We start from the raw sequence: 12,741 nt of genomic DNA, 5'->3' as shown, positions 1-12,741 counted from the left end.
GGTCTCAGTAAACGAGGGGCACGTACATCTTGTGCAATGGCTTTGTTTTTAGATGATCAAGAACGAACAACAATGCAATGTCAAACCCAATTTATGGAGTGGAAAGGACCAGAGGTAGCATATTTAGGAAAAAACCGTTGGGCTTTTTCAGCAGCAGCATCACACGAGGTGGTTTTTTCGTGCCCCCCTACTATGGAGAAACAAACACCGCGAACGCTGCAATTACCAGCAACTGGCATTCTCGAAATTCCTCCAGGATGTACAGCCCGAACCGAAGACTGGATATTGCCCGCAAGCCTGGAAGGTCAAATGGAATTCACGACGAAACCATTACAAGCCCCCACAATAAGAAGTGGCTATGCAAACGTGACACTAGAAAAAACGGCGGCAGTATTTGAGCTACCAACAAAAAACAAAACCGAGCTGAATTTGATAAGTGGAATGCTACGGCATAACGACAAAACCAGGTTGTCATCAGAAATGACGGGGCAACAAATCCGGCAACTATTACAAAAAGCTGAAACTGAGAAAGGAATGGAAACGCAAAGATACCCTTACGAACTAGCGCTAGGACTAGTGACGCTTACCATGATTATCCTATTCATAGGATACCACACACAACAATTAAAAACGAAATTGGAGTACCATGAAAAAATGGATAATAACTGCTACGAGATTGGTCCTATGTCCAAACAAGAGCCAGAAGAAAATACGATGTTGTCGCCATAACAGTCGGCAATTGCAGATCAACGTTTGTGGATTTATTAATTATGTTACCCTCCCTTTAATAGTGTTCTCGCTTTGCAAACTGTAGTTGTAGCAGTTAAATTACTGTAGCTTTACGTAGGATGGTTGAGCAGGATAATGACGTACTTGCAGTCGGGTCGCCTGCCTTCAAGAGGGGGGACCTGTCACGGGTAGGTCTGGCCTAGCAACGGGCCAGGCATACGCAAAGCAATAATGACACGGGTATGTCCGATTAACCAGCAGGTCGGACATCCACGTGTTAATGGCTAGGAAGGGACGTAGCACGGAGGGGGATAGCTCACGCTTTCTCTTCCGTGATGTGTCACCTTGGCCCAAAAGGGGTCAACCAGGCAATCTGCTTGACCATCACAATAGGTTTTACTTCCCGCGTCATCTAGTAGGCCTTGCGTATAAAAAGCCAGGCCTACTAGCATCCGCTCTCGCAGTTCGTACTTCCCCTTGTCAGTGTATACGTTTCGTGCTCGTCTCACCGAATACACTGTCTTTTAAGAAAACCCCCGTGTCCCATTAAAGAAAGTGCCGCATCAAGAAGTGGGTGCGACAATATTTTGGGAACTTCAACAATTAGATGAGACATGTCGTAAAGTTAGGTCGAGAAGAAAAGTTTTAAGCACGCGTACAAGTCAAACACGTTTTAAAAAATGGCCATCTTGTCTTGCTGTTTGCTGAGTTCACCTTGCTGGGTGTTGTTATTTATAATTTAATTATTTTTATAAAGAATTTTATTATTTATAATTATTTAATGGAATAATAAGGAAATTATAATATTTTTTTCCTAATTTAACAATTATAATATGAAATGACTATTTAAAAGAAACATTTGTAAATCATTGCTCGATCCATAAATCGATTAAAAATATCTAAGCGCGTCTGCTATTCGAACCACGCTACTCTGTCATTCTGTGTTCAAGCAAAGTTAGCCAGAAAGCAAGTTCCAAAGGATTTCGTTTGTGTTAATTAAATTAATGAAATATCTTTCATATAACTTTTTACTGCTCAATGTGTTTAAAAGGTATAGCTAACAAACAACTAAAATTATTCTCTTCCCATCACAAGTTAGTTTTATTGATGTTTTGTAACATTTGTGTTGGAATGTTAATAGTTCAGAGACGTCATGCTTCATTCTTTACGAAGTAGTAGATTTGTAAACTATTATGTCCTTAAATTGGCACCTTTTCTTGTAATTTTGTTGTTTCCCATAAACCTAATAAATTTCTTCTTCATATTCAGTTGGTTGCGGAAAGACATTGCATTCAACGGAAGCTACCAACTTGGTTTGACTAGTCCAGCAGTCCATTTCAACTGGTACGCTGTTTAACAATCAAGGTATTACAGCCCCTATGCTATAGATTGTATGTGCAATAACATTTCATTTATCTATAACGTTTTCATCTCCTTAGGTGTTGTCTGGCTTATAATTAGCCTTACTCATCATTCGTATTTTACTTTGGCTGTTTATAGTGTTAGGTATTACAACCCGTTGCCAATTTTTGTACTTACACTTCATTCACCTTATTAACTTGTCTTTTCGTTACATATGTATTTGTGGCTGGTTCCTTTTCTGATACTTTGTTTAAACGGTAGCATCCAGTTCGAGTGTTCCACGGTGAGTCATTGTAACTGGAACAGCTTCACCAATCACCATTAAGCTACCTGTTGCCACTGCCAAGGTACTGAATTATCTGTTCACGAGGTTTTCTCTGTTCATAGTAGTGCCACAGAAGTAGCAATGTCAGCTAAGCGTAAGACAAAGTTTTTTGTCGGGCGTAGACAAAGAGCTCGTAGGATCAGGGAAAATATTGATGAACAAATTGCAATGTATGATAACAGGGAAAATATTCCCGATCAATTGAACGTAACGTCTGATGAAGACGAGGGAAGTATTTCTGATCCTGAATTGAATGTAACATCCGTTGAAGATGGGGGAAATACTTTACCAATTGATTCCGTTAATTTCATGGGAACGGTCCGTGATAATCATGACGTGGCGAGAGGGGAAAATTTTGACGATCTATCAATTAGATCACATTCTAGTGACGAAGATGTTCTTGGTAATGTGTCTACGGTGGATAACGACAGCATTTGGGATCTCGATCCAGATGAGGAAGCTAGCGAGGAACTACATAACTTAGATACTGATGATCGGGAAGATGTAAATGATTGGAATTTGGACCTTGAATGTTTTGATGAGAAATTAAGTGTGATAGAACGGCAGCAAATTTTTAGAAAAAGGATTGCTCATTGGGCTGTGGAGTCCAATATTTCCAGAGATAGTGTTAATAAGCTTTTGGCTGTCTTTCGTACCGACCCAAATCTGTCTTTTCTCCCCAAGACCTACAAAACACTTTTAGGTACACCACGTAAAGTTAACACAATTGAAGTTAGTCCAGGGCGGTATTTTGAATTTAATCTACTTGGTGGTATAATAGCCTCTTTAGACAAATTAATTGCTTCTGTTCAATCATACGAAGCTGGCGTTAAACTTTTTGTTGGATGTGATGGAATGCCGGCCAGTAAAAGCACCAATAGCCAATTTTGGCCAATTCTTGGCCTCCTAAAATTGGAAGGTGCTCAGCCGTTTGAAATTGGCTTTTATCATGGTCAATCGAAGCCTGATCATGCTAATAGTTATCTTAACCATTTTCACACTGAGATTGCTTACTTAATTGAAAATGGTTTCGATTACAAGGGCCATCACGTAAAAATTGAGATTGGTGGATTCTGTTGTGATGCGCCCGCTCTTAGTTTCATCAAATGTGTAAAGCCATGTGGGTCGTACAATTGCTGCATGAAATGTGAAACTGAAGGAGAATATGTCTATAACGATTGTGGAAGAGGTGGGAGGGTAACTTACCCAGAAGTAGATGCGTTACTTAGAACAGACGAGTCCTATCGGAATCGTGAACAGAGCTTGCATCATGTGGGACTATCCATTTTAGAAAATTTGGCAATTGATATGATTGAAGCTTTTTTTCTTGATCCGATGCATCTTGTTTATTTAGGATGTATGAAAAAACTTCTTCATATATGGGTAAATGAGAGAAGAAGCATGAAAATCAAAATGTCTTCCAACCTCATTAACGAAATATCTCGCTTGCTAGTTTCTATCGAAGAACTAATTCCAGTAGAATTCTGTAGGAAAACCAGAACATTAGACGAACTGTCGCGTTTCAAGGCAACGGAATTCCGGTTACTGTTGTTATATGTATTACCTCTAATCTTAAAAAACAGGCTCCCAGATGTAGTGTATAATCATTTCTTACTACTTCATGTTGCCATTCGCATTTTGTCTTGTGAAAGCAGTGTGCAAAGTGAAGAAAACATCGAGTACGCTAATGTTCTTTTGGTTAATTTTATAAATCAGAGTCCAGCAATTTATGGGGACAAATTCATTACTTATAATGTTCATAATCTTTGTCATTTGTCGGAGGAATGTCGCCGATTGGGCGCTCTTGAAAATTTCAGTTGTTTTCTTTTCGAAAATCACCTGGGTAAACTTAAGAATTTGGTGAAAAAAAGTGCCAAGCCTTTGGAACAGCTTGTGAATCGGATAATGGAAGCACGCAATAATCCCTCTGTTGAACGTACTCTACTACGGAATCCTGATTTAATTAAGCTCATTGATGAGCACTTCAAAGGTCCGATGCTTCCAAGGTTGCATGGGATGCAATACGAGAAAGCATATTTTCATAAATTAAGACTAAGCACAAGAAGCCCCAATAATTGCGTCGTCATACAAGATGACACCGTTGTCTTGATTAAAAATTTCGTGAAACTAACAAATGGGGAAACTGTGATTCTCGGAAACAAATTCTTGGTGTACGAAAATTTTCTCGATTTCAACGGGTTGGATTCAAAAACCGTTGGAACACAAATTGTTGACACATTGTCAACAGATCTTGAGTTTTGGCCACTAAATTCAATTTGTTTTAAAGCTATTAAACTTCCGATCATTCATAAAGCTCCTCCCACTTCAAGTTTTGGCATTGTAAGACTGATGAATTTTGATGTAAACATTCAGTAATTCATCGAATCAGGTTAGTTTTTTATTCTTTTGATTACAAAACTTTGTGTTTCTCAATAATATTGTCGCGGGTGAAAAGGGATATTGGTTATCTCTTCGCAGAGATGAGTCATCCGCTCCTTGGACAAAGCTGCGATCGTGGTGAAGAAATTATCGGGAGAAGTCCGCTCCAAGAAAGATACGCAGATATGCAGTCCGGAAGGGGAGTAATTCGCGCGATGGTATAAAACGCTGCCCTGATTCTGCGTTAGATGAGTCTCCATCGGGTGAGCTCCCGGAGCTAGGCTCCGTAGGAGTAGTTCCCTGGAGTCTTCAGACGCTCTCCGAGTTTGGTATGGTCATCCCTTATTGTTATTAGTTAAAAGTGAATAATTGTCTAGAATTTAAGTCATCACTTGTTGTATTCGTTTATTCCTGTCCAAATACAACTCGTGCGACAATTGGTGGAGATACAGTCCGTTACCCGTGAGTAACGAAATCGTGCCTTAAGTGGCAATTGTTAAGAACGCAGCTCGTTACCAGTAAGTGACGAAGTCGTGCTGCAGTCATTGTTTGCCGATGCAGAAGAGGACAAACCAACGGCTACCTAGTTGCCTAAGAGACCCCAGCCGACGATTACATCCGCTTCGAGAACTGTCAAGCGTTCCGGTAGAAACTTCACCTATCCCAGCCTCATCGTTGGAGAGTGGAACTTCCTTTGTTGGTGAAGCCCTAAATTTTGAAGGTCCTATTCCAAAGGACCATTTGACCAAAGAAGCTGACAGTCAGGGTGAATCAGTCGAGACTTCAAGAGGCTTATACTCGGATCCAGAAACCGAGGTCGATTTGAGAGCAGCCGCAAAGACAAGCAATGGAAGCTGTCAGAAAATTTATAAGCCCGCCAATCTTCTGAAAAAATTCAGAAGAAGATGCGCACCAATGGATGGAGCGCTTTGAATAACATTCTACCCACAACAGATGGGGTGATATTGAAAAGAAAAAAAAAAAAAAAAAAAATTTGAAAAGTATTTTGATGACGCCGCCAGGAGCTGGTTCAAGTGTACAAGGCTCCCGAACGAGTGGATGGTAAATCTCAAACGGCCGGAAGATATGCGATTGCAGCGCCTCTTCCGTGGCTGAAGGCAGGCGGTTTAAAGAAAAAAAAAAAAAGAAAAAAAAAAAGGGAAAATCCTTAAGACTATCCGGGAAATACAAGAAACATTTAAACAAGTAAGCGCAACCGGAAAGAAGAAAAACGAAGGAGTAAAAGTCCCTTATTTGCCAAGAGGAGGCAAGCTGATTTTTAGTCTCATCAACCTTCGTGGATCGCAGAAGATAAGTACAGTCGGGTCGCCTGTCTTGAAGAAGGGGGACCTGTCGCGGGTGAAAAGGGATATTGGTTATCTCTTCGCAGAGATGAGTCATCCGCTCCTTGGACAAAGCTGCGATCGTGGTGAAGAAATTATCGGGAGAAGTCCGCTCCAAGAAAGATACGCAGATATGCAGTCCGGAAGGGGAGTAATTCGCGCGACGGTATAAAACGCTGCCCTGATTCTGCGTTAGATGAGTCTCCATCGGGTGAGCTCCCGGAGCTAGGCTCCGTAGGAGTAGTTCCCTGGAGTCTTCAGACGCTCTCCGAGTTTGGTATGGTCATCCCTTATTGTTATTAGTTAAAAGTGAATAATTGTCTAGAATTTAAGTCATCACTTGTTGTATTCGTTTATTCCTGTCCAAATACAACTCGTGCGACAATATTTATCTATATTTACAGGTTGAGCAGTTCTATTTACATCCTAACATGATGTAGTGTTTGCTGCTGTTGCCTATTATATCAACCATCGCTTGGGGGATGCGCGGAAGAATTCCAGCTGTTATTTCACATCACATTTTGTTAAAAAATTTTCTTCTGTGTTTTCAATACAGTAATAATTAAAACATATATTTTCTGTAAAAATTATTTCTCTTAGATATTAATACAAGGGTTTACTTCAAATAAAACTATGTTGCGATAGAAAGTATGATGGTTTATTAAATATCTCATAATATATCTAGCAGTTAGCTGGTAGATATCTATAAAGAAATATAAAATTGATATGACTTTTTGATATACAATAGATATCTTAGAGAACTAAATACATCGGCTAGACATATATATATCTTAAAGATAGGAGTAAGATATCTTGTTCTACTAGGGATCTTAGCGATCCGTTGAAGTTGGTTGAAAACGCGGCCGAGGGCGCGAAGCGCCCGATGGCCGCAAACTTTAGATGCAGTTCAACATATAAGTATTCAGGTCCCTCCATTTCATGCTTTTCCAAATCATTAAAATTGTATGCAAACACCACCGTTCCATACGCACAAGTTGAAAACGCGGCCGAGGGCGCGAAGCGCCCGATGGCCGCATAGAAACTTCAATTGAAATTCAACGTTTAGGTATTCAGATTATTATTCAGTATTAGCTTTGGGCTGTGACAATAACAGTGAATCGTTATTGAGCTTAACGGAGCGGGTTGATATTCAGATGCAATCATGCCAATCACTTGAGCTTTCACTCTTTTACCCAATTGCAATATTTTAGATTTAGAGATTTAGGGTGGAGCTTATTGTTGTGGCAGTATTTCACTTTTGAAGCAGAAACCAACCCATTGAAACCCATTCTTTCCTTAATAGAAATAAAAAGAAAGAGGTTTGACTGTTTTGTCGAGGCTAATTCATGTCGTACATTCACGGGCGCGATCCTACTACTGCTCGACACGGGAACTTTTGGCTGCTTAGTTTCCTTCCTGGCCCGTTTTGCTCCTCCTTAGTAGTGTTGGCGACTATCTAAATTTTTTAACGATATATCGATATTTTTAGATAAATGTTAGATAGTCGATATTTTTAGATATATCGTTGTATCGATACTTTCCAAGTAGTTTTTCCGATACTCAATAGATGGCGTATTGTCAAAAACAAAAAATTAAGATTAGATCCATACTCATCGCTGGATTTGAACTCTGAACCTTTGTCATGCCATTGCTGTCTTCATCCACAGAGCTATTGAGACGTTAAACAAATGTGTCATGCAAAGAACAATTATTTTGTTACCGAATATCGATATAAATTGCACAATACAAATCTGAACTGATCATCGTCTGCTTTTCTTAAGACTAAACAGTATGTTACAAAGCTAGTTTTATCTATATTTTTATCGAATTTTACATCCAATTTTTTGTATTTTTCATGCTAAACGAAAAAATTAAGACGATTTCTAATTGCAAAATAGTCCAAACACAAAGAACACAAAAAATAAATGTTAATACCCCATACGAAATAAAAGATGTGGATGGAGTGAGATTTGAACTTCGATATTCTGAATCCCAAATACTGTATGATACCACAGAGCTATAGTTGCCTGCAATATTATTTAGTTTATGCTACATTTAAAGTAAACTATATGAACGACAATCGATATAATTTTCCAAATATAAAATCAAATAGAAAATAGTAAAAGTCAAACCTTCAAATTATCAACGATTACCACTGTAAAATCACTATTTTCCCAGACTAATGTGCAATAAAAAAGTTATGTTGGTTATTGGGATCGAACACGGATCCTTGATGTCATGAGCTTTGTCTCATACCACTATACCAATCAAGTTGGTAACTGTTACGTAAGTTAAAAAGAATTGACTGTTGTTGGTTAGTATCGATACAAAATGCAGACGAAAATCTAAAATTATCGTCGTCTGCAACACTATATTTGGCTGGATAGTAAATTTGTTTACTATTGACATCAGGGTTGCCACAGCAATGACTAATTCTTTTAAAATTAAATTAATTACTAATTCAAATTACAATAAGAAACATTAGAATTAAAAAAATATAGGTCTGTTATGCAATTGCTTTAGAAAATCCCGTCAAAAATCATTTAAGCAAGCTTTTCCCAACAATAAAATCGTTGAAAAACATTCTTCGTTGAGGTTTGAACCCAATACCTCTGCATCGGTAGCCTTGTATTATACCACTGCGCCAATGCTCTATATGTTTGATACAGCACAACAATGAAGTTGTTGTTGTTGGGTAGTATCGATACAAATTGCAGACGAAAATCTAAAATTATCGTCGTCTGTAACACTATATTTGGCTGGATAGCAAATTTGTTTAATATTGATAGATATCAGGGTTGCCACCGCAATTACTAATTCTTTTGAAATTAAATTAATTACTAATTCAAATTACAATAAGAAACATTATAATTCAAAAAGTTTAGGTCTGTTGCGCAACCGATTTCTAAAATCCCATCAAAAAATATTTAAGCAAGCTTTTCCTAACAATAAAAACGCTGAATAACATACTTTGTTCAGATTTGAACCCAATACCTCTAAATCGCTATCCTTGTATTATACCACTGTGCCAATACTCTGTAGACATTACTCAGCACAATAATGATTTTATTGTTGTTGGGTTGTATCGATACAAATTGCAGACGAAAATCTAAAATTATCGTGGTCTGCAACACTATATTTGGCTAGATAGCAAATTTGTTTAAAATTGATATCAGGGCTGCCACCGCAATTACTAATTCTTTTAAAATTAAATTAATTACTAATTCAAAGTACAATAAGAAACATTAGAATTAAAAAAATATAGTTCTGTTATGCAACCGATTTATAAAATCCGTCAAAAATAATTTAGGCTAGCTTTTCCATACAATAAAACCGCTGAAAAAATTTCTTCGGTTAAGTTTGAACCCACTGCCTTAGTATCACTAGACTTGTATTATACCACTGCGCCAGTAGTCTATAGAGATCTTTCAGCATAAAAAAGTTTAATTGCTGTTGGGTAGTATCGATACAAATTGTAAACAAAAATCTAATCTTTCCGTCGTCTGCTAGCTTTCAAATGCGTTAAAAATGTATTTTCAAGAGCCAATCATCAAGAAAAAATATACAGTCGCTTCTGGATTTGAGCTCCGAACTTTTTGTTCACAGACCAACTCGTTAACCTTAGCGCTACTACATACTACATTTTTACAAATTCTCGCCGTGATAAATCACGATTGTTGACGACTATCGATGCAAATTAGAAAAAACTGCAATTTTTTTGTTTTACTGTTTGAGGCTTGTTAGTAGTACCGTGATTACCACAACTCACAATCCCTTCTGCATATAATTTTTAAATATTATGTTAACCGTGTTTTATACAGTACCCACGCCAGGTATTGGATCACCTCGGTCCAAAAAAGGCGTTTTAACCCGCGCGAGATAGGCCTAACGGTGTCTCGCGCGTGAATTTTTTTTACATACTAAGATTGCTCGTACGAGGTTAATTTTTTTTTATCAGAAAGATAAAGAACTAGTCTTTATCTTTCGGATTTTTAATTTGTAAAAAGTATAGTTGTTGTATGGGAAAAAGGATCATTTTGAAATATTGGATCACCCCCGACATGTGCTGCATTCGTTGTCCCTACCCGCGGCTATGCCGTCGGGAAACTTGATTGTAATTTGGGTCCCTTTTTCACCATTTGACCCTCTCCCATATCCGACGGCATAGCCGCGGGTAGGGACAACGAATGCAACACATGTCGGGGGTGATCCAATATTTCAAAATGATCCTTTTTCCCATACAACAACTATACTTTTTACAAATTAAAAATCCGAAAGATAAAGACTAGTTCTTTATCTTTCTGATTAATAAAATTAACCTCGTACGAGCAATCTTAGTATGTAAAAAAAATTCACGCGCGAGACACCGTTAGGCCTATCTCGCGCGGGTTAAAACGCCTTTTTTGGACCGAGGTGATCCAATACCTGGCCTGGGTACTGTATATTGATACAATCATGTACGCAGTATATTTTTTGGCCAGTAGATGGGGATAATTAGATACTTTATCGATAATCGTATCGTTATCTAAAAGTGGGCGTAGATAATTTGTATTTAACAAAATTAGATAATCGCCAACACTACTCCTTAGCTAACCTGCACCCATTAAATTCCTTCAATGGGTCCATGTTGATGCCCAACTTAGTGCGGACGCCTGATCAACATGCACGGTCACGAAGTAGGAATCCTCGTCTCAAGTCATCCACACTATCAAGCCTCCCAGAAGCAGGATTACAGATGCGTGCCACACATCCAGCTGAAGTATTAATGTCTGACGATCGATTGTATTTCTTGGATGAAGCGCGATATAAGAAATTGGCGAGTGACCCTCAACAAACTGCTTTTAATTTCCGCCGTGCTCTAAATACCGTCGTTGTTTCGCCATTTCAGCTGTTTGTATTGAATGAACACAACGCGCCGTGTCGTTGTGTAGCGCTTTTCCACATAATTCACTTCTAGGACGAACTCGTTAACGATAAAAACCACGTAATTTTACGAATAGAATCATTAATGCTGTTTCATTTTGCATAATCGATTTATTCTCTTGCAAATTTATTTCATCTTTAAGATCATACTTCACAGGATCATTTCTGTAGTATATCTTGACTTGTTTCCCACCAGAAACATTTCTCCAATCAACCCGCGATGACGAATAATGACGCTGGCTTCTGAGAGTGAAACAGGTTGCGATCGTAGCCACTTGCGTGGTATCTGCTCGTAGCCATTGAGGACCGTTTCCGGTGTTCCCTTGTGGCACACTGGAAGGAAACCGGCGTTTTCAGAGCGGTAATTTAGCAAAGCATAGAAAAATGAACTTACTGATTCCTCTGATATCCGTAAAACGTTAAATCCAATTGCCTCGCTTCTTTAGCGTTTCGTGTTATCGATATCAAAATAGCTAACGTTTCCATGTGTAGATTTCATTGATCGAATCCTGTGCCCTTTAATAAGAATTTCGCACATTGGCAGGCGTAGTATTTCAAACATGTGACGTTCACTAATGTCTTCACGTAACATTTCTTCCTGTTGTTCGTTGTTGTCTCTGCGTAACATTAACTTGGTTGCTGCAAAAACAGCTGCGTTACGTATTCCAAGGATTCTATCCAGCATGTTTTCTGATGCGTGTGCAGAGTGTGCAGAGTTTGCTACTAGGTGGAGTTGATTGACTCAAACGGATAGTGCACTGCAATCACCAGCTTCACATATAATATAATATTCGAACCGTTTAGCCTAATAACCTATTTGTATCAAAAGAGAAGATAAAAACTAATGAGTTGTATTGGCCTTCAACAGTGCCAGGCAGGGTTCTAGCAACAGCCTGGTTTCCTGGTGACTTTCTTCGTTTTGCGATAGTGGTTTGCTCTTTTTGTTCATCAGCCATATTTTCGAGATCCGTATGGCATATAACACCCAGTAACTTGAATTTCAGTTATCGCTTCTCGGCCTTTTGGCTAAGATCAAAGTGTAGTATCTGTGTCGACAGATGTGAATGGAAGAACCCAACATCTGAAGAGCTCAGAATTCTTTCCTCACCTCCAAGTCCAGAAGAAATCAAGCATAGACTCGGTAAAGCTTGCAACACCGCGCCTGGACGAGACGGCTTGGAATATCGGCATCTTCGTGCACTGGACACAAGTGGTCATCTCCTAGCTTCCTTCTACCGCGCGGTGTGGACTTATGGGATTCCAGCTTGCTGGAAGACCTCGAGGACCGTTCCGATATACAAGAAAGGTGACTCGTCAGATTATGGGAACTTTCGGCCAATATCCCTTCTTCCGACAATGTACAAGATCTTCTCAGGAATTTTGTCCTCAAGAATAATGTCAACTGCGACGAAGCAAGGATGGATTTCATCAGAGCAAAAAGGGTTTCTACCAGGTGTTCGAGGCATCCAGGAACACACACATCTCCTTCACACTGTTATCGAACAGGCGAAACAGTCCAAGAGGGAGATGGTGATTGCCTGGTTGGACCTCTCCAATGCTTTTGGATCCATTCCTCACCCAATTTTAAATTGTCTATTTCAGAGTCTACCAATACCAGCTGAGCTTCGTCGCATCCTAAGCGATATCTACTCAAACAACATCATGGAGTTTGCTGTTGGG

At 39.0% G+C, this 12,741-nt stretch overlaps 1 protein-coding gene, 1 non-coding gene and 1 pseudogene across 3 annotated transcripts; all 3 read left to right on the top strand.

Moving 5' to 3' along the window:
- The first annotated feature begins 1,615 nt into the window (after positions 1-1,615).
- On the top strand, positions 1,616-6,710 carry LOC116926940. 2 transcript variants are annotated; one of them, XM_045173439.1, is made up of 5 exons: positions 1,616-1,780; positions 1,999-2,094; positions 2,169-2,235; positions 2,353-4,805; positions 4,895-4,953. In XM_045173439.1, exon 4 carries the CDS (start codon positions 2,498-2,500, stop codon positions 4,790-4,792), a length of 2,295 nt encoding a protein of 764 aa, XP_045029374.1. In that variant the 5' UTR covers positions 1,616-1,780; positions 1,999-2,094; positions 2,169-2,235; positions 2,353-2,497; the 3' UTR covers positions 4,793-4,805; positions 4,895-4,953. The 2 variants fall into 2 exon arrangements, with proteins under 2 accessions (XP_045029374.1, XP_045029375.1); XM_045173440.1 differs by lacking the exon at positions 4,895-4,953 and adding an exon at positions 6,543-6,710 and having other exon boundaries at positions 1,618-1,823.
- Positions 6,711-11,201: 4,491 nt separating this feature from the next.
- Positions 11,202-11,424, top strand: LOC123472859. The gene has a single exon (XR_006647323.1). It is a non-coding gene; the product is annotated as a small nucleolar RNA U3 (small nucleolar RNA).
- Positions 11,425-12,067: 643 nt separating this feature from the next.
- Positions 12,068-12,140, top strand: LOC123472810 (annotated as a pseudogene).
- The last annotated feature ends 601 nt before the right edge of the window (positions 12,141-12,741 follow it).

Source organism: Daphnia magna, linkage group LG5 (genome assembly GCF_020631705.1).
Source record: "Daphnia magna isolate NIES linkage group LG5, ASM2063170v1.1, whole genome shotgun sequence".
In the NCBI taxonomy this organism is placed as follows: Eukaryota; Metazoa; Arthropoda; class Branchiopoda; order Diplostraca; family Daphniidae; genus Daphnia; species Daphnia magna.
This window is presented reverse-complemented; position numbering and strand designations above follow the sequence as displayed.

Bases quoted from the DNA above. Each gene is read 5' to 3' on its own strand.
- LOC116926940 (XM_045173440.1), top strand. From the start codon at position 2,498: ATGTCAGCTAAGCGTAAGACAAAGTTTTTTGTCGGGCGTAGACAAAGA.